Here is a 25,747-nt window from a genome sequence, read left to right on the forward strand (position 1 = left end):
ACCATAGTCCTCCACCGGAGGTTAGAACGCCAACACAAAGAAAGAGGAAGGGGGAAGGACATCTGGTGGAATTTCCAGCGGTGCCAGAACAATCCCGGAAAGGTTGATTTCAGCCTAATGTTGATATAAAAGTATTGATGAGTGCCAGGGATAACTGCATAGGTTGCGCGCCTGACAATGGTTAAACGTGTTCATAATTTTGTTCTGCATTTATACCACTGCTGCTGTTTGATAACTAGCCGAGTGATAAGAAGACATACGTGCCACTTCATGTACCTCCTGCACTATACGTTTAAGCAACTTTCCCACCCTTTGCATCCAAGTCAGTTTCCTCTTCAAATAGTGTTTCCTGTTACACCACTGTTGTCGTCAGGTTCAGGGAAAACTTGTCTGGATCAACTGAAGTACATCCCAGGATAATTGCCCGACATAACGCCGGATGTCCCTCACCTTCCTCTCTCTCTGGGTTGCCGTTCTCAAACTCCCCTCACTTCAGGAAACAAACTTCGAGCTAGCAAGATAAACGCTGAAAATGGCATGTTTTGAAGAAAATTTGGATGGTGCAACAAGGCAGGTCTGCTTGGTTCTTTCGGGGAATGATTGTAAAGATTTACAAAGTATATGTTTAGGTCATCTCTCTAACTGGGACGTTTTGGGAGCGATGGTGGGATTGCTGTGGAGGTGTACACACGGAGATACACTGGTAAGAGCTAATGAGGTTTAACCATGTATCAGCTAATTTAAATAGCTCACAGTACTGTATTATGTCAAAAGTTAACTTAATTTCATATTGTATGTGGCGTTTTCTTTTGCAGGATAGAAATGTTCCACTAAAACAAGTTCCTTCCCGAGACTATTTAGCAGAGCCACCGTCGCTGCGTGCGGAGCTTAGCACCGCCCAAGAAGTTTGTGATTGGTTCAAAGAAATGCAAACCCAGTGTTTTTTTTTTCCTCCTATCCCAGAATGTATCTGTGGTGTAGCCAGACTAGGGCTGCACAATGAGGAAAATATCCAATATGGGATAAAGTTGGGGAATAACGACACTACTTGTGATAAATAGAGATTATGTAACAAGTTCTGCTGCTTTGTCTTCTGCTCAAATACAACAAATTGTTTGTTGAATTTAAATCAAATGAAAGGAAATCATTTCCAACATTCTTTTATTGAACAAATTGAACATTAAATTGAACTTAAAAGGCACCATTAACAAAAAGAATGGGTTACATTTAAAGTGTAGTTTTCTACTGATATTTTCTTTCAACTAACAAAGAATCTGAGTATCTTTTGCGATATGTCGCAGCCCATCGCGATGGGTTGATTGCGCCAGTTGATTACTCGATGGCGATAAAAACAAACATTGTGCAACCCTAAGCCAGACCTTCCTCCACACAGCGCTGCGGCGATAGCTCTGCCAATGTGAGACTAAGGTAAAACCGACTGACAACACAGTAGCCTCCTGTTGGACCAGTAAAATGTAAGACAGGTCACCAGACAGTACTCGTTAGCTTTCTGGTTAACCTTATAAATGAAATTAAAATATCTCTTAGCTCTCAAAACACATTGTAGACTCAATTTAATGTTATATTTCAATAAAATGACAAAAGGAACTTAAGCATTATTAACCTGGTCCATTTTGTAGGCATTTATTGATAGATGCACAAATACCTGACAAACTGAAATCTGTTAAACTCTCTGTTGAAAGCACTAACATATTACCACTCACTTGCATGCTTCATGATGAACTCGTATGTAGAGAAGGGTATGCGTAAACAGTACATCTGGTGTAGTTCATTACCAACATGATGAAAAAGTGTTGTCTTCTACTTGGACTAATGTGAAATTCTCAATCTGAAATGACATTTACCAACACCCTGCAGGGTCACTGTAAAGTCTGTTACATACTCTGAATAAGAAGCTACAAATTCTCCTTTAAAAATAAACAAACCCGCACTTTGACAGGATACAAAGATGTAGACACAACTTTTGGTGGCCACACCGAGATAGCCAATATGATGCTGGAACAAAATAGCTTCTTTTGTGTAGATGGGCCATTCTTTAAAACATCAGTTACAGAGTAAAGGCTGATACATTTTAAACTGTACTGTACTGCAGTAGGATGTGTTTAAAATCATGTACAAGCAGTGTCGCTGTTACAGTTTCTCCACCAGAGAGCACCGACAACTGTGTTCACACTGTAAAATGTTCAGATTTGTAAATCATTTGTTTATACCTCCGTTATATCCAACTGTTATCAAACAATGTTTGTTTTGCATTTTCATAAAAATGAGTGTTTGCTCAGGTTCTAGCATAGAATATGTAACAGACCTTACCCCCAGTTATCCAAAACTTGAACTTCCACACTGACATTTACAGAACAACAATACACAACACTAAACAAACATTTAAAAAAGAACAAAAGCTGGGGTATAACTGGAATCAAAAATCTGTGCATGACAATAAAGAAAAGATGTGAAAGTCCTGCCGCAAATTATAAAAGCTAATATATATATATATATAAAGTAAAAACGTATCAGTATTGTTCTGTGCCGTCAAGCAGGATAAAATGTGATAAAACTGTGGTGCCTCAAATTAGTATTTCTCTGCAATTCAAACACCATTTATATATTTTGATTTTAGCTTTAAAACCAAATAATTTAAAGCCATGCACTGTGTCAAGAACACTTAATATTGGCATTAACATAACAAAATTCAGACACAGCAACACAAAAATACCCCAAATTAGAGTATCAAACCGGTCTAGAGGTGTATAAAAACCCAGTGCCAAACCCCGACTCCTACACAAAATACTGTACTGAAATGTTTCAAATGTATGGCTTTATTTACTTTCCTCTGATCTATAACTTAAACACTAATGTGTTTGATTACTAATCTCCTGGAAAATATCCACAAGTTAAAAATATTTAACAATTCTTATAGTATATTGCACTTTGTATTGGCCATGTGTCCCTGATATTGACAGAAGGGCTGGTTGTGACAGAGTGCAGTGATTACAGCGGCCTGTAGCAGGCGTCTGGCTGCCACATTCGCAGATCCACCACAATCTGGTTCAGTTTCTTCATCCACAGATTCCTCTCGTCCTTTGTGTCTGCACACAGCCAGTTTCTGCACAGAAAAACAACGCAGGCTCACAGTGATGTAGGTAGCTGGGTATCCTTCAAAGATTTTCAATACCAATACCGTGACTTTGGTAACGGTAAGTAACGCTACCGGTAACTAACCATACTTTATTTTCCACTTCCAATCTCATAAAACAAAAAATAAACACTAGGGCTGCAACTAACGATTATTTTCATAGTCGATTAATCTGTGGATTATTTTTCGATTATTCGATTAGTTGTTTGGTCTATAAAATGTCAGAAAATGGTGAAAAGATATTCAGTTTACTGTCACAGAGGAGAGAAGAAACTCAAACAGTCACATTTAACAAGCTGGAATCAAAGAATTTTTACTCAAACCGACTAATCGGTTATCAAAATAGTTGGCGATTAATTTAAGAGTTGACAACTAATCGATTAATCTTAAGTTACAACTCTTACATTTTTCAGCTCCTTCTACGTGAGCCCCATCTCTGTGCGTAGTTTTTCCTGCGAGTCCCTACGACTTGTAACGTTAGACAGCCAATCACAGACATTATTAGATCTCTGTAGAAGCATGCTGCGTGCTGATTGGCTCACTGACGCTGAGGGAGATTTACTCCTTAGGTATCGTAATGGGGTAATGAATGACGAGGCACGTGGCCGGGTTGGCTCAGTGGGTAAAGCAGGCGCGCATATTTAGGAGGTCTATGCCTCGACATAGAGGTCCAGGGTTAGAATCTGACCTGTGATGATTTCCTGCATTTCTCTCTCTCCCTTTTCTCACCTGTCCTGTCCATTAAAAGGCAGAAAAGCCCAAAAAATAGATAAAAATAAATCGGAATGACGAGGCATTATTCGATACTTTAGAGGGTATTCGGTCGGTTCCTTAAAAGTATTGAGTTCGGTACCCAGCCCTACTGCTATTTATAGACAGACTTTTTTTAACAGACATGTTAAAAAAAAAAAAAAAAAAAAAGTGTATATATATTCCTTTGTATACATCTAAATGGTAGGCACTTACTTGGTGACACACATGGTGTTCTTGCACTGGCTGACTAGTGTTTCTTTGTCATCCTCTCTCTGTGGCCGGACTGTGATCAGCTCAAATGTGTTGGGTCTGGCACAAAACTCTCTGTTGGCTGGTTCCACCTTCTTACTGGTGCAGTTAGCCAGGTTGATGCGACCAATGGGATTCTGAAAAGCAGAAACAAACGATTAAAAAAAAGGGGATTAACACAGACAAACTGTCAGGTGCCTCAGTCCATTGCTTAAGACACTGCACTGGCTACCTGTCCATTTTAGAATTGATTTTAAAGTTATTTAACTTAGGTTCCAGCCAGATCACTAAAGTCCTTTTAAATGTTCCTAATGTGTCCCATAAAAGTACAGGTGAAGGTGCATTCTGTTTTTACGGCCCTAAACAGTGGAAAAATAAATGAAACTAATATATACAAAACACCACCAAAAAAACAGGAACCACCAGTCAATACAAAATAAAAAGAAATAAAGAGAGTTTTGCCCGGTTACCTTGCGCTTCTCATCGTCTGGGTAGGTCCAGTAGGAGATGCAGTATCCCGACAGGACACACCACCTCCGGTGCCAGGCTCCGAATCCACTCACATCTTCAAACATCGTCTACAGGGGGGAGAGGAATCATAATCACAACATCTATATTTGTTTTGGGAAATAGCATCAGCAAATCAATGCCAGCCTGAGAATAGCTTCATTCCGCGGTAATGATTTGGCATGGGCCGCCAGTCAAGGTATACTGCGGTTTGGTAAGGTCCCGGTTTCAACAGCTAAAAGTTCCCATCATACCGTTCCTAAGGTATACATCCTGTTTTAATGGGTCTTCAAGGACAGAAAGTGCAGTTTAGAAACCCCTCTTCCTGCCAGTGTGCTGTGTTTTAACATAAAATTCATGGTGTTCAATGGGGGGGGAAAAAAAGGTTATCATACTGTCAGAATCTTATGCCTAGTGGAGACTCAATCTGCTTGCACTCACCAGGAAGCCCTTCTCCTCCACCTTTGAGCCAACCTCACACTGCATGGTGAGGTAGACGTGGCCCTCCAGGGGGCACAGGAACGGCACCTGGAATCCAAAGTACAGACACTGGATGAAAAGCCCACTATCATGTTCACCATTCAAAACACTTCAAGTTATAAGATATGGTTAAACAAATAAAGGTTTAAGAGCTGGGTACCAAATTCAAGTGCAAGAACACCATGTGTGTCACCAAGTAAGTGCCTACCATTTATATGTATACATATGGAGATATATGTATACAGATAGATAGATAGATACTTTATTTTTTTTTATTTTTTTAGGCACCAACTGAATTGTCTCCTTTGTATAGAAAAATGCCTCGTCATTCAATACCAAATTTCAATCCCTAAGGAGTAAATCTCATCAGTGTCAGTGGGCCAATCAGCACGCAGCATGCTTCTACAGAGATCTAATAATGCTTGTGATCGGGTGTCTGACTTTATATGTTGTCGAGACTTGCAGTAAAAACTCTACGTTACGGCTCATGTAGTAGGAGCTGAAAAAAAAAAGATTTGTGCTGTACTGTGCGTTTTCTTTTTGTTAAAATGGATTTTATTTTTATAAAAATTGGTATTTAAAAAAATATCATTTAGGAAGTGGTATCGAATTTGTTTTACCGACGGCCAGCCCTAGTAACAACAGTTGCTTAGAAGCACCTGTCAATCATAGAGAGACATGAAAACAACTAGAACAGATTTGTGAAAAAATGTAAGACCTGTGTGAAAAAAATTTAACACTCTGCACACAACATTCAATACTTTGAGGCCTAATTTTTTTGATTTTGAAATGTCGCTTGACTCGGTTCAGAGTAGGGCCGGGCGATACGGAGAAAATTAAATATCACAATATTTTTGACAAAATATTTACACAATGAGATTTTTGATAAATAATCATCAGTAATGTGGATATAATGACTAAGTGGGTAAAGGCAAATAATAGAACAGTTACAACAGTCTGGTAAGTTCCGAAAATGACATCACTTTACTGTAACGCAGCCTTTAAAACCAGGAAAAGACAACACTTATGCCACATTACGATATTACGATATCCAAAATCTAAGACGATATCTAGTCTCATATCACGATATCGATATAATATCGATATATTGCCCAGCTCTAGTTCGGAGCGTGTGTGCGTTGCACGGTTCGACACATGCACAATGTAGCCTCATGGCCGTCAGGTGCCGTCTGTGACCTCAGACAGCTGTGTTTCCCTTTCACGCGAAAGAAGAGCTGTGGACAAGTTACCAACAAAACGTACAGCGAAAGACCCTGCTAAACATTTCAGACCGTCCTGCCAACCTGTATACATTTTAACATCAACAATCTGACGTTTTTGAATATCTGAAGCTGCTGCTGTTTCAACCCTGGCAGTGGGCGGGGCTCAGTTCCCCCCACGACTGACGCGCAAACACAAACCCATACAGTGGGTGCAGGGAAAAAAACGGAGATGAGACGACAAGATGACCTAAATTGAGGACAGCTACGCTCGTTATTTTAAGTGCAACGACAAGTTAAAGTCCAATAAGTCCTTTATCAAACCATATGAATGTGTGTCCCAGCCCAGGCCAGGAAATTAACTAACAATGTAAAGATCAACAAGTCACTGACACATATGTTCAAATTTGATGAATTCAATAAATCATTTTTTGTCTTAAATCCACCAGCCATTTTCATATTATACCAACATTTGCAGCATCCTGAGCCTTTTTGGTAAGGTTACTAGGACAACTCAGCCCAGAGTAGTTTTATTCTCCCCCCCCCCAAAAAAAGATTCCTTTTTATTTTTAAAGAACTATACAAAAAAAAAAAAAAAAAGAGAAAGAAATCGCAACTTTTTATTTTTATTTTTATTTTTTTTTATAAAAAAAAAAAAATCCTTTTTTTTTTTTTAAAAAAAAAATTAACAAAAAAATGAAAGTTATTTCAATTGATATTCTGTAATTTTTCAATCTTCGTGTGCTAAAAAGGCCCATAAGTTCCTGAAAATGGCAATACACATTCTCCTTTTTTTTTTGCCAAATAAATGAAAAGCATGTTGAAATCATCAATGTCTTCCCTCTTGCTGTATGAAAATCTCAGCTAGCTTTCCTCAGAGATGGTCCCAATAATGGGCTTGAAGTCAAGTCAAATTCAGTTTGTGCATGATTAAATAACTATTTTTTTAATACTGTATCCTACATTGTGGATAATTAAGCTATATATCATATGCTGAAGTATATTTCTGGAGTGTTAAAGATTAAAAGAAAAAACAACAAGAACAGTACAGAACTGAAAACCATGACCCTAAAACCGTGATACGAACTGAACCGTGGGTTTTGTGATCCGTGCCACCCCTACCCCGTTATAGTGATTTCACCCTCCTTCCCACACAAAGAGAGAAAGAAAAAAATACAATTAGGGCAAGTAGTAACCTTGGTATGAAACATGTCACTGAGTAGTTCTCTTTCCCTTGCTTCATATTTGATCTAAAAGAAAGAAAGCAAGGTAGGTGGCTCAGGAGGGCACAGGGAGACCAAACAGGGTTACTGTGAGTCTCTGTAGAGCCTGTACACAGATATAGGACTACAGTCCAAGTGAGCCATTTGCTGGCGTCATCCATACAGCATGGATACTGTGCCTTCCAACAAAGGGCAGCCATAGATTTAAAAATGCAGAATAAAAACAACCTGTAACAATATTACATAATTGTCAATTTTTGTTTAACCGCAATGAACAGCTAACATTAACTAAGGTCTTAAGGTGCATGACTGGTAATTGTTGATTTTGTTTAGATATGCCAAATTGTAATTATATAAGTGATTATTGGTCAGACTGTTGAGCTAAAGCTATACTAGTTATTGGCACGTAACCCCATTCACATTCATAGCAACAAAAATGGGGATACAGTTACAAAAAATGTTTTATGGTAATGAAGAGGCATAGTTTACTTCATAGGCTGTGTACCTGTGTTATTACATTATCTGGGTGACAAGACAGGGATATAACCAAAAGACATAACCTGGGCTTCGTTTTAAACTTTCAATTATTTTAAAAAGTAATAAATTATATATTTTTTAATTTGACCGAAAAAGACAATTATATTGTTAATCGCAATTATTTGTGAAACAATTAATTGTACAGCAACATTTGGAATAGTTACAGCTCTATGTGGAAAAGGGACATGAGGAGATTATGAGGAGGTGACATTAATGGCTTCCATACCTTCTCCAAAGGGAACTTGTTTTTCCCGATCGAGGACAGGGTGAGCTTGTGTGATCCGACCAGGATGAAGTTACTGGTGCGAACAGCATTGGGGCCTCCTGGACTGGCCACAACTACACACACAAAGAATGACATCATAAATACCTCATATGAAACACACACACACACACACACACACACACACACACACACACACACACACACACACACACACACACACACACACACACACACACACACACACACACACACACACACACACACACACACACACACACACACACACACACACACACACACACACACAACACACACACACACACACACACACAAATCCAGAAATGTGTAACAAAACAAACAGATTTCCCTAACAGTTATTTATGAGTCCTCACTAAAATAATATGATAATGCAGTTTAAAAATAAACTTGTTTAACAGAACCTCAAAATATATTAAAGTTCTGATAAATAAAATGTATACAAATACCAACTTAAAATATTAAACTTAAAGTCCTTTGACCAAAAACACAATAACAAAAATCAAAGTGTTGCCAACAGGGACGTAGAGTGTCCTCTGGTGGTCAAACTGTGCAACGCCAACACTCAGAACATGGTTGAAGGTTGTTCTGTCCGGGTTTTTTTTGTTTGTTTTTTTAAATATTCATTTATTGGCCATTATAAATGCAGATACCGATAGTTTGGAAAATGCCTAATATTGGCCGGGCTCTAGTTCAAGTGTACACTATATTTACAATATTTTCACTGCTTTATCTTGCTATCTTTCTAAAGCCGTTATGTCCATCTATGCCACCAGACTATTTTGGGGAAAAACAAAAACAAACAAAAAACTGTAGTTTTACCTCACAGAACACAGGACTTGCTGGTTTACTACCTCTTCCATCAGTTAGTTTGTGTCACTGTTTGACTGGTGAATCCAAACTAACCCTTTGAAAACCCCAAAGTCCCACACTAAAACAAACTAACCGATGGAGACAGCGGTAGACCAGCAACTCCTGTGTTCTGCGAGGTTAAATGACCGTTTTTGCCAAAGAAGTCTTCAGTTCCCCGTCGTAAAGGACTGTCTGACAGCAAGGTGAAGCGCTGAAAATATTCTAAATATAGCGTTCACGTCAGCTGAAATTGACTTTATAGGTGTCTAAAACCCGTTTAGCTGTTACCCGTCCACAGCAGTACACTGCTTATCTTCCGTCATCTTCTGTAGCTAACACACCGACTATGGAGAAGTAGCTCATACAACCCCACTTCAAAAGATCTGAGCTATCCCTTTAAAAAGGGGCACACCAATTTTACACATCAAGATTAGTTTACTTCCTTAGGAGTAATATTCAGCCAGTGAAAACTGTTGTATAATGTCTTCTTTATCAAATCTGAGAAAATAATAATGATCAGCTTTGGCTTGGAGACAACACATTCATAACAGAAAGCCTGCGTGACAAAGTACGGGGGGCTTAAACAACTTAGGCGTGGGGGGTGGATGTAGTGTAATCAAGAGGAGTATTCCAGCATTATGGTAAGTGTACATGAAGTGGTTTTGGAACTTGACCCATTCTAGGACTAGACCATTCTTCGGTTTCTTCAGTTTTTAAATCTGTCTCTTGTAAATCTAACAACTTTATTGAAGTGCAGTACTCAACCCCTTTAAAAAGAAAAACATCTTGTGGCCTACATTAAGCATGTCCTTAAGCTTTTTCTGGAATACTTCCATCAAATTTGACTTAACAGAGAAAAATGGTTTTAGATTTATTTTAAAGTTTGACATACCTGGTGTCTGGCCACTTTTCTGCAAGACAAGATATAAAACCAAAAAAAATTACAAAATACATTCCAATCAAATGAGAAGAGTTACATTCTGATATAAAATTCTTGAGGCTAGCAGAAAATAAATTGGAAATACTTACAGTGATGGCGAGGAATCTCTTTGGAGTGATAGCCTAGAAAGATAAAAGTAATGCAAATAATATATTTTTGATTCCCAAGAAAAGATGTCGTGACAGTGGAATGTGTCTGAGGGACAGGTCTGCTGCCGGCCAGTTAACATTCTTTAAGCGGGATTTATGCTTCTGCTCCACGGCGAGCTTTCACTGTAGCCTACGGCCTGAAGTTTATACTTATGCGTTGATCTCTTTAACAGAATAGCAGGGCCGGCATGTGTGTATGCATAGGGAGTGTGTGGTAGAGTGAGTGAGAGAGTGAAGGTGTAGCTTCGGAACGAGTACTTCTTGAGGCATAGTGGGAGAAACAGAGTGTCTCCCCTGTTCTTTCTGACCACGGTGGGAAATCTGGAGCAGGAGAAGTTAACCCTCTCCTTGATCTCATGTTGTTGATGGAGAAGGACAACCAGGAAATGAGTCGGGGGAAACGCAACGCTACCAAGCCACGGCCAAATGAACCAATCACAGTTATTGCGGCCTGTGTCGCCGTGACGTGTAGTTACATCTTTTGAGAGGTGCACGTCAGGCTACGGCGTAGGGTCTGTATCTCCAAGTACCTACATACGTACGTACCCACAGCGTTGATTTAAGGCAGAAGCATAAATTGGCCTTTATCCACTAAATGCCACCTGAAGCTGTGTAGACAAACCGTGACATTCTCCATCTGCCCACACAGTGCACACCCACCAACATGTGAGGGTATCTGATGCAGAAATGGTTCATACCGACATACACAAATCTTGGGCCTCATGAACCTGTCTCCATATTCTCTGGACACACACACACTTAAGGTATTAAAGCACGCGCCATTATTGACATGTTTTTCATTTGGTTAAAAAATAAATAAAAAGGAGGGGGTTACCTTTGACTTGCTGGGTTTCTTCTTCTTGTCACTGCAGACGTCATGCTTCTGCACCTGAGGATGTCATCAGTTAATGCACAAGATTGGAATGAATCAGTGGCCAGTTATTCTAGATAGCAGCTCAATCCTAAAACATGTATCAGTTTTCCCCCAAAAAAAATTCACTAAGAGAATATCACAGCTGCGGTTAAAAAATGTAAGACTTCAAATTTAAGCAGTAAATACAGTGCATATGTGGTCAGAGCATCGTTATTTGGCATCTGTAAACCAAGACACTCACCAAGCAATAGACCTCTATATCAATTATAAAGTCACTGGAGACATCAGATCTGAAAGTGAGGAGGAAGAGGAACAATCATGATCGACATAATTCTAGTAAACCAGTATAGAATCAGATCAAAATACTGATTTGAATAACGCAAACTATTCAAATATAGACTGGTTAAATTTAATGTGTTGAATATGTTTTTCTCAAGCAAGCACACTAAACATCATCTGTCAACTGCAAACAAAAATGTCTGAATCACAAATAATAATAATAATAATAATAATAATAAGTCATTATCAGAACATATGATGCATGTTCTCCTTAATATGAGCAGGAGTGCAGGACTTACATGGTGAACTTGGTAGGGAAAGCCAGCGTGTCCCCACTGAGGCCGCGGTGTGTGCTGGCTAATGGTGTGGCCACAGTGTTCTCTGCTCCAGCCCGAATCATTACAAAGAAGGAATGTTTGGTGGACTCTGAAGAGAGAAAGGAGAAGGGGTTGTAGTTTTCCTTACTTTGATTCCTAACACTAAGGTCACTGGCAGCCTATTTAAAGCCCAGTTCAGACCAAAGATTAGCGACGAGACAAAAACATTTTAGAACGTTGCAGGGAGAGTAAGTTGCAGCGGTCTGAACCGGCCCGTCTCAACTCAGACCAAATGATGGTGTGACTCAGCTGGTCAAGTTGCCAGTGGCTGGTTTTAAAATGTAAGGGACGCCACCTGTTTCAACAGCCAATAGAGAAGTCAGCTGGTCAAGTCGGTTACAAACTGTAGAAATAAATAATACATTTTATTTCTATGTTACAAACTATGTTCAACTGGTCAAAATGGTTGTAGATATAGACCGATGCTCAACGAGCGCCAGCGAGCATGTTATGTGGTCGAGCGAGCTAGAGTAACTAAAGAGAGGGAGCAGCGTTAGAACCAAGCAGTTAAACACCTAAAACGTTTTTGCTGATTCCTCGCTAGAAATGCAACTGTAGCAAGCACTACTCACTATCACTAACATTATCCACATTCATATTTAGTTGCAACAAATGATACATCCAGCTACAAAAAAGCCTGAAAGTCGGACGTTAGAACGAAGTACTAAGAGTTGTTGCTATGGAGAGGATACACCGTCTCGTCTCATTAGTGTAAACTGGCAGGTTTCAGAACGTTGCAGACCGGTGGTTGCACGTAGTTGTAAGTTTCAACTGGTCTCATCGCAAATCTTTGGTCTGAACACACAGCTGAGACACAGCAAGAAGAACGAAATGGTGATGTACAATATCGAGCATTAGTGACAACAGAGATCTGGAGATAATGTTGAACAACAGTGGGCTGTTGCTTTGAATGACTGAACTGTGGTCATATGCATTTTGAGCCTACCTGGCTTGTTGGCAATGGAGCAAACAAAGTCTGCTTTGAGAGGCAGGCGCAACTCCTGCAGGGTGACGGAGCCCTTGGAGGCTGCCATGCTCATAGGTTCTGGGGCCACAGAGGCCTTTTTCTGGCTTGTTGGGTCTCCTTTCAGACGGTCCAGCTCCCCCTTCAACGCTTCCCTCCTCTCCGCTAAGGACACAAGGACCGAAAGTCAAGCTTTGACACTACCCCTCAGAGTCGTCAAATCCTACATATAGGGGCTTTAAAATATATACAGACGGGCTGTAGTGGTGGTGTTGTATTATGGCTTTATTATTTATTTAAGGCAGATATAAGCCTAGAAGCAGCACAGCTTAGAAGCGGTAGCTTGAATGCATTAGCGCTTTTGTATGATTGTGTGGACTCAAATCTTGTAGGTTGATTTTTTTTTCTTCACATTCAAATTGCAGTGTGTGGTTGGTGACAGTTTTAGTTAAGTATAGACCCCAAAATAAACCCAATGGGTAGATTTAAAAATTTGAATAAAGAATTCTCAAGGATAGCTACAGGGTTGTTGTTTTAATAAAATGTATAAATACAGCTAAATAATTTCTAAAATCACATGCAAGTGTGCCTAGCATGGGTATGCATAGTATTCGTCTATGGTGTGGATGAACTCACTTGCCACCAGCAGCAGCCTCTCTGCCTCAGCCTCCACCTGGGATCCTTTGCCGTGCTCTTCATCAGTGCAGCAGTTGAGTGCCTGACTGGCCTGATGAATGACTGTCTGTTGTAGGTTCAGCTCATTTGTCAGAATCTAAAGAAACGTACAACAGAAAGCTTAAAGCTTGCTCTCTAAGCTGTTTGAAACCATTGTTTTTCCCCCAAAATGTAGAAAAACCAAGTCCTAAGTGCATAACCATGAAAACGGCACTCTCATACTGTAATCTGGCATGAATCAAAGTTGAAAAAAATGATTCATTCCAAACCTTCATCTTCTGTTTGATGCTAAAGAGGCTTGTTCCTCTGGGTTCCTCCGCTCTGTGAGAAACGTCCTCTTTTCTCACAATCACCTGTTTTATGTTGGGTCTCTCTGTCTCTTTCACCCTGGTGGACCTATATGCATCAATGCTAGCACGCACACACACACACACACACACACACACACAGAACCAAACAGATGCATATAAGATACACATGTACTGCAACAGCGTGGACAGCCAACTTGAATCCATAGAAGTGAAATGAAGCAAAGCAAGCAGATCATTTCACAAACACCAGACACAACGTGCTTCACAGTCAAAGAAATAAAATGAAATACAGTCAAATAAATAAAAAGATAAAACACCAGATAAAATATACAAGGAGATAAATAATAAAATTGGGAGCACTCACCTATATGGCAGTTTGGGGTCCTCGCCAAAGGCCTCAACACTGTCTGAAGATGCAGCCCGCATCACGTTGGCTCTCTGGAACTTGCTAGGTCTGGAAACATTATCCGGAGTGTTGCTCTTCACGATGAATGAGCTGGCCGGAGTCGACGTCTGTACAAAAGACATTGAGAAAATGCTATTGTTAAGGCGTTTCTTGACTCGCAGTAAGTACATGTAAGTGGTAGACAGACCTCGTGTCCGTAATACCTACTATTAGGCCTGTAACAATTATTACATACTTGTCTAATCGCAATTTATTTTTACATTATCGCCAGTTTAACTGCAATGACTTGCTAGCATTATCTAAGGTCCTGAGGGGTATGACTGTTGATGGTAATTGTTGATTTTATGTTCATTTAAGGAAAAAAAACATCATGATAATAAAGAGGTGCAGTTTACCTCATAGGCTGTGTACCTGTGTAATTACATTATCTGGGTCACATAACAGTGACCAAAAGATGTGTCCTGGGATTCATTCAAAACTTTTATTGGTTTGAGAAAGTAATAAATAAATGAATGTTTTCAAATGTGAATGAAAGAGACATTTATATTGTTAATCACAATTATTTCTGAGACAATTAATTGTACAGCAACATTTGCAATTGTTCCAGCTCTACCTACCATCAGTCTTCTCTCTGGACTTTTCACCACAGCAGCCACAGTTTCTGCTAGTGGAGTGAGGAGCGACATGGAGGAGATATTTAAAGCATCTTCCTCATCATCATCATCATCATCACTCTGCTCCAGGACGCCATCAAACAGCTCGTTGATAACTGCAGAGTTGATAGACTGGTCCACGTTCATCTCTCTCTCTTTGACCACCACCTCCTCTTCTTCTGGGGTTTCATCACTCGTTTTCTCTACAGTGTGGCCGACCACTCTCAGAGGACTGGATGTTGAGGCTGGAGGCGAGACCATCAACCCATGACCTGCTATAACATAGTCCATGTTAGAAAACATTAGAGTTTCCCTTATTATCCACACTCAAGAGGTACATCTAGCGATTACAATTGAAGCCAACATAGGCATGTGCATACCGAACACCTCTACCAATACTTATAAACTCTCAAACTGGCGGTAACATTCAATGCCATCTTTTAAATCCAATTTAACTAACCTTTAAAGAGTTTTGCCTTAAAACTTAACGGACAATTTAGCGATGTTCGACCTGTCTATCTGGGTTAGGGACATAGTGTGAAAAAAAGCCTGCAGTTCTCTCCAATATTCTGTGTCTCGGTGTCTCAGCCTGGCACAGCTGCAAAATGTGCTCTACTACTACTTAAGAACTACAGAGTGCTACTTCAGCTTTGGCAGCTGGGGGTGCAATGACGTTCACAAATGTCCCGGTTCTCTTCTCTTTTATTGCAAACTAATTAGGTTTCCATCCGTGACTGGGATGTTATGGACGAGATATATATATATTTTTTTAACAGTGTTTTGGCTGACTGCTATTCAGTCGTATCCGTCTTCAGCCAGGGAGGCTGCAGTGGCGGGAAGCCTCCTAGAACCTGAGCTGCAGAGAGAAAACACTGACTGGTGGTGCCGTTGCTCAAATCGCCCTCCGATACCAACAGAAACGGAATAATTCTGCTGCAATGAATGTCAGCGTGGGCTTTGTGGAAGTAGCAGAAAAGGAATTAAAGGGTATTTAGACTGGGTGCTGCAAGAAAAAGGCTAGGAGAAACCATTAAAGATCCAAAGCACCCAGATAAAAGGCTTTTCTCTCTTTTAAGGTCGGGAAGTAGTGGATCCACCAGGATCCTAATAGAGGTGTAAGTCACGGGTACGATACAATATTATACAGATTCTTTGGACAAGGATATGATGCTGGCTGATATCTTTAGGTCTGTCACAATATGATTTTGATTGGTTTCAATTCAGGGGCCTGCGATCGATATGAGACAATATCATTAATGCCCATTTAAAACAGTTACATTTGTAGCAATTGTATTACTGAACTCTTCCAGACATTTAAATTGAAGAAAAAAAAAACTATTTTTTTTAATAACAAGAATGACTATAAAAGTGGGAATCTAAAATAAAAGGAGGCATCTTACAGACGCGATGCATCAATTTTTTCACTTTGCATTGATAATTTAGGATAATGGAGCATTTAATGAATATAGCGATCCAGATCGATGTATGGTTACACCCCTCGATCCTAAACGAGGACACCGTTTAATACTTTCTTCAAGTCTAGAGAGCCCAATGGATGAAATAACTGCCAATGTTAGTAACATCACTTAAACGTCTGACACAACAAAATATAAATATCCAAATCCCTAAAAGGAAATATTGCTGAATACCTGGAGGAGTGCACTTTGTGGGTGTATCTGTACTCTCAGTAGAGGGTTCTGTGGGTTCCTCCTGTGGCTCACATGGGGCAACTTCAGCCTCCACTGGCTTGTGAAGCTGTTCCGAAAAAGCACACTTTTATTAAATATAATCTGGCATATGCTACAGAAGCATGCCTGAATTGTGAGATGTAAAAACACAAATTTGGCATTTGTGTGTCCAATGCTTGTTGGCCAACCTTGATGTCTGCATTTTTATCGGTTTCTGCCGCTTCATCTTTGTTTTTCCACATATTGTTCCCCTTCTGGAAGCGACTGCGAATCTGAGCCAGCTCAGACTCGCGCTCCTGAAATGAGGGGTTTGATTCAAATCTCATTTTACTATAGCTAGCTAGAGATAGATAGATATGACAAAATGATTGCAACAATAATATTATATTAATAGTAGGGCTGCACGATATAAGGAAAATATATAATTGCGATTATTTTGACCGATACTGTGTTTGTGATATGATTCGATAGTGGAGGGAATGATGATTTTTGCTTCATTATTCTCATTTCAAAATGATTACATTGGGATTTTTGCGAGGATCTGTACCAAACAGATTATTTATTTAGTCCGTAGGATAGGATTTGTAGGGCGGGACGTCTCTGCAGCACGACAATACTTCATTCAGAATGGTTTGACACATTTTGCCTTTAACAAATATTGCAATTTCCATATTGCACTAGCAACATTACTGTACCAGCTTCTGTCTTTGGGCGAGCTCAGCGGTGGTTGTGCTCGCAGCCTGGGCAGCTCGGAGCCTCTCCTGTACCAGCCTGGTGTTTGGTGTGACTGCTGATGGAGTTACAGTGGGAGTCTTGGCATGGGTCGTGCCCCCTGCTGGGGAGCTCTGGTTGGTACGCTCCTGGCACCTCTCGCCAAAGCGCTCCAGAAAAGATTTTACACCTGTTGGGAAAGAGGCAAAAGAAATATACCATGTTCTTTCATACATGTGGAGACTAACTGCATCATCACATATTAAACACATCTAGCTGTAATATTACTGCCTTGTGCATATGATTAAAAAATATTATATGTAAAAAAAAAAAAACAAGACATACAGTGTGTAATTCTCTCCATAAACAGTTCGGATTAAAAACACAAACGAAGCACTCAGGAAAGTGCTCAGGGCATGGCTGAATGACAATTAAAAAAGTTTTTATAAGCCTTCATAGCTACAAGATTAAAACACAGGCAAATTATTTAATCATATAGACATTGAAAATAATTTTTGGTTCCTTGAATTTTTGCGTGGATCTATTTTCTACTCTTACGTTGACAAGCATTACCATAAACTGAACTATTGTCATGTCATTTTTATATTAATAAACAGCATGATATCTAACCATAAAGAATACAACCTAAAGTACGTAACTCCAACAGGGCACTATAAATAATAATACAATCAATTCTTATTTGCTTATTCTTTTACAAAGCAGTTGAAGACTTTGCTATTCAAACTGGCTTTTAGTTTGACAAGGGTTTTTATGGCTGTCTGATTTAACGTACCTATGTTTTCCTTTGTATTCTTATGTCTTTTATTCATTGTATTTTACTTCACTGTGAAGCACCTTGTGATTTTTATCTGTGAAAAGTGCTAAATAAATTAACTTTACTTACTGGATCATCACTCCGTATTCAATTTTATTAAATAATTCCAAAATGAAGTGCAACAAGACTCACCAGGCGCTCCAGCAGCGGCCATTTCCTGAGGACCAGAGGGGCCGGCAGTGGTGGGCCTGGCACGGAGTTCTGGCTTCTGGGGGCTGGAGGTGGGGATGAGACCCCTGGAGAGGGCCTGACTCTTCAGAGGGCTTTGAGGCACTGATGCTGAGGAGGAGGGGCCAGCCTTCTGGGGACTGGAGGGGAAGGCCGTTCCCTGGATGGAGATCTTCTGGGGACTGGGGGGGAAGGCCATTTTCTGGATGGAGATCTTCTGGGGACTGGGGGGGAAGGCCGTTCCCTGGATGGAGATCTTCTGGGGACTGGTTGCTGGCTTAAGTGCTGGTCTGGCAGCAGGAATGTCAGCGTCCTGAGGACTTTGGTGAAACACTCGGCCAGGCTTTGCTGGAGAGTACAAAGCCTGCTAAAAAGACAAACAATAGTTCCTTTTATTTCTAAAGCATATTCAAAAACAACAAAAGTTGAGGCTTATTGGTGGTCTAGGGGTTTAACTGGTAGATCCTAAATTGCATCTGCTAGAATGGTCGACGTAGTTAGGTTTAGGCATGGGGAGTGGGGATTGGTTAGGGTTAAGGTAAGAATACCAGGGTAAGCCAATCAGAGGCAGAACAAGGGTGGCCACGAGGCACGAGGGATGTCTTGTCTCTCACTGTCCGCCTTACATGGCCTAATACGGTGACGATGTAGTTAGGACTGCAATTATATTCATTATCGATTCATCTGCAGATTAGTTTCTTGATTAATCCAAAAATAATTGTCTGGTCTATAATAGGTCACAACATTGAAACAGTGAAAAAACCAAGTATATTTTTCACACAGTGCAAGGTGATGCCTTCAAATGTCTGGTTTTGTCAGACCAACAGCCCAAAACCCAAATATAATCATTTACTATCATGTATCGTAAAGAAAACCAGTAAATCCTGACAGTTGAGAAGCTGGAAAAACCTAATGTTTGACATATTTTTTCTTGAGATTTACTTATCGTTCTTCGTGGCTTAATCACTACAAAGTCATTCAGCATCTTGTGAGCAAAGTAACGAAGCACTATCAGTGGATTGAATTTCTTTTTAGGGTCTTCATTTCAGATCTGGCAGATTAGATGAAATGAAAAAAGCAGCGAAACTCACTGAAGCAGACAGCTCGTATAACATCAGTCAGACAGACATAACTGGCTATGCCGAAGAAGACAATATCTACCTGAGAGCTGGGTGTAGACCTGCTGCTTGCAGTTGAACTGGCCGCCACATGGCCTGCAGCACTTGGCTTAGTGCTGGCAGCCACAGTAGCATCTCTGACTGCAAACTTAGGAAGAGCTGTAGAAGGCTTCTCTTTTGCATTCTCGTTGGGAACATTAGCGTGGCTAAGGTCGTCTTCCCAGGATCCGATGGTGGCAGCGAGGTTGGCGAGTCTGCCTCTCCTCCCTACCGGAGTTCCCGAGGAAACAGTGGGGACGGCAGCTGGTGTGACCTCAGCTTGTCTCTGCAACAGGGACAGGGGGGTGCAGTCTGGAACTGTCTCAGGGGTGTCTGAAAAGATAGCAATATGTTAGATTTGGGCAGGGACATGTGAGGAATGGACAGCAGTGTTTTTCCTATAATTGTACAGAAAAATACTTTTTCAATGCCAAAAATAACACCAAATATTCATTGTGTTTCCCCTAATTAATGTTTTTAGCTGAGCTGGACTAGATAATATTCGGTTAAAACAATAAACTGTATGGTTAACAGATTTGTGATGCTGTTTGTTGATCCCTCATTGTTCCCTGTGAAATGTATTGGAAATGATGTAATGTTTACATGGGTTTTATGTGGAGTGAGCACAGGACTGGAATTAGTATTGTAGTGAAATAACAGAAGTAACTGGTGAACCAGCTTTAAAAGTGATGCATTTCTTCTCTAACTTTTCTTGATTTATAGATTATCTCAAACCGCACATAAAATATTCTTACCATCGCCATCCCAATACTTTCTCTGCTCTGCCAGCCTCTGCAGACGAGACTTCATGCCAGCAGCAGATGGAGCTGAGTCCTCCACCAGCTCCTCCTTGTTCCTCTGCAGGGCTGAACTGGCAGGCACTGCCTCTACTTCTCTGCTGCTTGGAGGATTAGGAGCAAGGGTGACAGCCATCTTCTCTGGCTCTGGAGCTGCCTGCTGCCCTGGCTGAGACCGGACAACAGGCCGGTTAGCAGTCTTCTCCAAGGAGGAGGAAGGTCGAACGCCGGCAGGCCCCACCGGGGGTTTCCTGTCTGTGGGAGGATCCGAGAGCATAGGAGCCACAGCTCGTGTCATCGCTGGCTCCTGGTTCTCCGCGCCAGCTACATTTTCCTCCGAGCATCTGCGCTTTGAGGGAGAGGGCTTAGAGGACACCTGTGGAACTGGGAGGAAGTGACGGGGAAACATAAGCAATGAGTAGAGCTGCAGCCCAGTGTTCACACTGGCAGGACAAGTCCCAGCAGACGGCAATCCAACAAATGTGTTATTCATACCTTTATCAATGGCTGGCTCACTGATCACACTGTTGGTGTCAGCCAGCGGCTCTCTGGGCCTTTTGACCATCTGTCTGTTTGCTGCATTTGGTCTCTCCGCCATTTTCTTCTGCAGGTTTTCTCTGCGAGCCCGGGTCCGCTCCAACAGTTTCTGGTTCGACAAAAACAGTTAAATTATTACTCAAATGGCGGCTTTACAGTATACAGAGGATGGACAGGAGAACCTTACCATCTGTACAATATTTTATAAATCAGGTAGAATACAATACCACCTCCAAATAAAGTAACTAAATGAACAGAGAACTAACTGTTATGTTACATTATAAGTTGCACAAAGGTATTATTTAAAGCAGGGCTATTGCATTACATTTTTGGTGTTTATTATGTCCATCCCCTGTATACAGAAGAAATGTTTTTATCCAAGCCGTGGGTTTTCCTCACAACCATCAATGTGTGTTCTGTACATTCTGCAGTGTCCCATACATTTACTATTACAGTAATTCGGAGTATGTGTTCTTTTGCTACATCAACAGGAACAACTGAAAAGATTTGACAGTTCAAATCAACAACTTGTAAGTGTTCAAAAATATGAAATCTCCTGCAGGCTTTGGTTGCTCTTTATGTTCAGTTCAATTTTATTTATATAGCACGTTTAAAAACAACCATAGTTGACCAAAGTGCTTAACAAGCTCAAAAAGAAAAGGAAAAAAGATAATATACACAAAACAATACAAAATAACCAACAGTAGAAAAAGGTCAAGGTATCAAAGCTCAACTTGAATTGAAAGCCAACAAATAGTAGTGAGTCTTAAGCAAGGACTTAAATGTGTCAACGGTCCGAGATGTTTTTATTTGAATCGGTAAACTATTCCAGAGGTTTGGAGCAGCCACTGCAAAGGCTCGGTCACCATTATTTTGTAACCTGGATCTGGGCACATCGAGGAGCATCTGATTGGAAGACCTCAGTGCTCTGACAGGTGTGTGGACATGTAAGAGCACCGATAAATAAGAAGGCGACAACCCATTTCAAATCTTAAAAAACAAGCAATACAATTTTAACATCAATCCTGAAACAGACAGGAAGCCAGTGGCGCGTGGCCAAAACCAGTGTAATGTGGTCGCACTTTTTGGTCCCGGTTAAAAGTCGAGCTGCTGTGTTCTGGACTAACTGTAACCGACGAAGGGATGACAGATCCAATGCAACATACAAAGAGTTACAGTAGTCTAATCGAGACATAATAAAAAGGCATGTATGACTCTTTCGAAGTATTTGCGTAGCAGGTAGAGCTTGACCTTAGCCAAAAGTCTCAGCTGGAAGAAACTGGTTTTAACAACAGAACTAATGTTTTTCAAAAATGTTTTCAAATTTAAAAGCACTGTCAATAATCACACCCAGATTCTTGGTAAAAGGACGAATATGGGAACTTAAAGTACCAAGAGCATCTACACAGGCACTAAAATGTTCAGCACGACCAAAAAAATGTTCAGTCTTATGGCATTGAGACAGAGAAAATACTGATCCAACCATATTTTGAGATCTCTCAAGCAGTTAAGCAAAGGCTGAAATGTGTCCATATTAGGGTTGAACCAATAGAACTGGTTCCTACGCAACTGGTAGGAATCGGAGTGGATAAGAACGCAAACTTTGGTTCCTCATTTCGGTTCCACTTAATGTGTCGACTGAAATATTTTCCCTCCGTTAGCTAGCTACCGTAAATGTAGGCTACTTTTAAAAGGCCATATTTTCCCTCTGGGCTCACCAAAACGAACGTTAAAGCATATTAAATATTCACTGCACATGATCGCTAGTAAACATATTACATCTTTGATGTCATTTTTCAAGAATCAGTTTAGGAATCGGAATAGTTTTAAAATACTGGTAAAGGCATCAGAATCGTAAAAATCCAAACGGTACCCAACCCTAGTCCTTATGTCCTAAAGGAATAGTTTTTTTGGAGAGTATGCTTATACACTTTCTTTCTGAGTGAGATGAGAAGATAAATTGTCTCATTTGTGTCAAGTTGTACTTCAGCGTTGAATTTCACCCGCCAATACAACCGCTGCAACACTAGACTGATGTAAAGTATCAAGTGGTTACATTCGTCAATTTACTTTATGATATAGAGCAAAGATTTTCAACATATCTGTATCATATTACGATATCCAAAATCTAAGACGATATCTAGTCTAGGGCTGGGTACCGAACGTCGATACTTTTATGGCATCGAAAAAAATTTCGGTTCCAAAAGCGTCTGAGCGCACTTCTGAGTTACACTTCCTCTTAGACAAGCAGCCACAACGGTGGTTTCTCTGCCCTGATGACTGACTGACAGGCTGAGCTTGCAAAGCAAGGCACTTTTATTAATGTTACTCTGAGTGAGCAGTTTTACCAGAATTTTTTAATTTGGATAACTGTTTTGATTCACAATTAAGGTGGAAAATAAAAGCTTTGCATTTAATGTATTTTTGTTGATGTTGAAATGGATTTTAAAACGTATGGTATCGAAAAAGTATCGTTAGGAACCGGTATCGAAACTGAGGTATCGAAATTGGCACCGGATCGAAAGATTTTGAACGATACCCAGCCCTAATCTAGCCTCATATCACGATATCGATATAATATCGATATATTGCCCAGCTCTAGGGAGGAGTTCTCTTAATACATCCATTGGGAGACGTAAATTAGGGCTGCACCCTCTTAGTCAATAATCACGATTTATCTCATGCTAAATTACTTATATTCAAAGAAATTCATCAGCACATCTGTGGTTAAAACACTTAAAGTGGTGCGTTTGCATGATTATGGAGATTTTGCAGATCTGTAAACAAACTCAAATAATTGATTAATCATGCAAGTGTTAAACCACTTAGAATTTATTTATATAAATGCCAATGTGTGGAACAAGGCACAGCGCATTGTCTTTCTCTATATGGGCTAGTTTAACAGACAACACCCAAGACACACAAAACAGTCCTTCTCAACCGAAGATAAAAAAAAGGCCTCAGTTTGCTTTCCCTCTTTTTTTTCCATGACATTCCCATCCCTTGGATATGTCACACAATCTGGTTTACTGTGCTGTACGTTAACTGTGCAAGCCCAAACACATTCCTGCTGCAGCACCGCCTTCACATTTCTCCACGCAGTGTGGAAAACTTGAGGTCACATTTAGCAGCATTCCACATGAATGAGCCACTCCTGCTTATAGTTCCTGGATTTGAAATTTCAAACCATACTGGCCCGGATACTGGAGCAACAAGAAATGTTATATTCAATATGAATCATTTCTAGTTTTAGCTTGTAACAACAGCATGAGTGCATCAAGGCAAAGAGAGAAAATCATGCAACGGTTGGAGTGTTGGAGAATTTCCAGTGGTGACACATAAAATTACCTTAAATGGAGACAATCCGTTTCATTTGAATGACGTTACGTTATACGGATTGTAGTGTGCTTTTGGCTGAGTGAATTTATAAAGTGCATAGATATGGGTGTTATAGTACTGTATGGCCAGTCCGACGCCTGGCTATATTAACGTTACTTAACTGTTAACAACTAGCTAGTCCAACATGTAGAAAACTACATATATTTATAACGTTAGCTAGCCATTAGAAGATTATGTTATTTAACTGTTATTTCAGATGTGTGGTTGCTGACAACTGACATGACAAAGAAACACGTGACATTATTCCCTATTCCAAAATATTATGCATTTCTGTTTTGGTAACTTTAGCAAGTACTAGCTATAGAAGTAAACAAGTTGGTCTCCTGCCATAACTAAGACGGTCTATAACAATAGATATGTTACGTTAGGTAACGTTAGATTAGTATTAAGCTAGTAGGTAACGTTAATGCCGCTATTTTAACTCAACGTTACGATAGCTAGCTAGCTAACCTTACATATGACGTTAGCTAGCTAGCTAGTTAAGTTAACGTTAGCTCACCGACTTACCTCAGTAAATGGATCCATATTAGACAGTTTATCCCGAATCGAGCAATATTAAAACAACGTTTTATTTTACAAGTGTTGTACACACTTAGTGTACAAAAAATAGGACCTAAGTGAGGCAAGCTGTGCGGCTCTGTTTCTCTTCTCTTTTTTCGGCTCCTACTTCTCTCTCTGCACAACAAAACAACTGTTCAAATTTGAATTTCAGCGCTGGACCTACTGCGCAGAATCTAACAGTTGAACGAAGACATTGACAACCAATCAGAATCAACGGAGTCCTGACTATACACTTTACAGCCAACGCAGCCTAGGAAACCACTACAAAACCCCCCCCACGCCGGAACACTCAATCCATCATCACATTTTTTATTAATTAAGTCAGTCATCTGTGTCTTCTTGTTGGGACCCCGTTTTCCAAACAAAATTAAAATATTTGGGTTTAATATATGTAATACCCCCCCATGGATGTATTAACGGATTCTCTTCCTCGACTGCAATGTGATCTGCAACATATGCCAGAGATTGTTTAGAGGATCTTTGAACATTTACACACGTGTTGTTGTAGTTTTACCTGTAAAACGAGTATACACCGGCGGAGCTAACTACCAAATAAGATCTATCACATGCCAGATAAAGGAGCAGTATTTTCTATTATAAGTCCCTATATTTTGTAAAACATAACATCAAATCCTGCATTAACTTTCCAAATCATCATTTCCTGGAAATGGCACATTGAATGTATTCATCTGAATCATTTGTTAGCCCCTGCAATGTAAAACACATATAGCCTTGTTTTGTAGTATTTCATTTTGTAAAAGGTCCGATTCTGTGTTAAAATGTCAAGGCAATGTTATTTTTCCCACACTTATTTGAATTATAAGTGTGCCTTCAAAACAATTATACTCAAGTCATTTTTACAAATGCCAGAAGGACAAATATTAGTTAGATTTCTTTTTTTATTGTTAACTTTAAATTGCAAAACATATAATAATGGCGTCTAATCGAAACATGTTGAATAATAGGAGAAATTGAATCCATTGACAATCATTGCTGAATTACAAATTATGTATGAATCTCCGACCATTT

The 25,747-nt window shown here is 40.0% G+C and overlaps 1 protein-coding gene across 8 annotated transcripts; it reads right to left on the reverse strand.

Annotated features, from left to right (window-relative positions):
* Positions 1-1,614: 1,614 nt before the first annotated feature.
* Positions 1,615-24,866, reverse strand: anln (anillin, actin binding protein). 8 transcript variants are annotated; one of them, XM_039820883.1, is made up of 25 exons: positions 24,665-24,866; positions 20,717-20,867; positions 20,180-20,605; positions 19,429-19,757; positions 18,232-18,631; positions 17,249-17,454; positions 16,742-16,849; positions 16,515-16,620; positions 14,830-15,140; positions 14,171-14,319; positions 13,765-13,906; positions 13,457-13,592; positions 12,803-12,985; positions 11,779-11,905; positions 11,442-11,490; positions 11,162-11,215; positions 11,025-11,084; positions 10,267-10,299; positions 10,130-10,148; positions 8,350-8,462; positions 7,560-7,613; positions 5,105-5,191; positions 4,627-4,734; positions 4,121-4,293; positions 1,615-3,124 (listed from the first exon to the last, which is right to left on the reverse strand). In XM_039820883.1, the coding sequence occupies exons 1-25, from the start codon at positions 24,680-24,682 to the stop codon at positions 3,010-3,012; spliced, it is 3,657 nt and encodes a 1,218-aa protein (XP_039676817.1). In that variant the 5' UTR covers positions 24,683-24,866; the 3' UTR covers positions 1,615-3,009. The 8 variants fall into 8 exon arrangements, with proteins under 8 accessions (XP_039676817.1, XP_039676820.1, XP_039676818.1 ...); XM_039820886.1 differs by having other exon boundaries at positions 11,025-11,069; positions 14,830-15,137; positions 18,232-18,634; XM_039820884.1 differs by having other exon boundaries at positions 14,830-15,137; positions 18,232-18,634.
* Between the last annotated feature and the right edge of the window lie 881 nt (positions 24,867-25,747).

This window comes from Perca fluviatilis, chromosome 13, assembly GCF_010015445.1.
Source record: "Perca fluviatilis chromosome 13, GENO_Pfluv_1.0, whole genome shotgun sequence".
NCBI classification, from domain to species: Eukaryota; Metazoa; Chordata; class Actinopteri; order Perciformes; family Percidae; genus Perca; species Perca fluviatilis.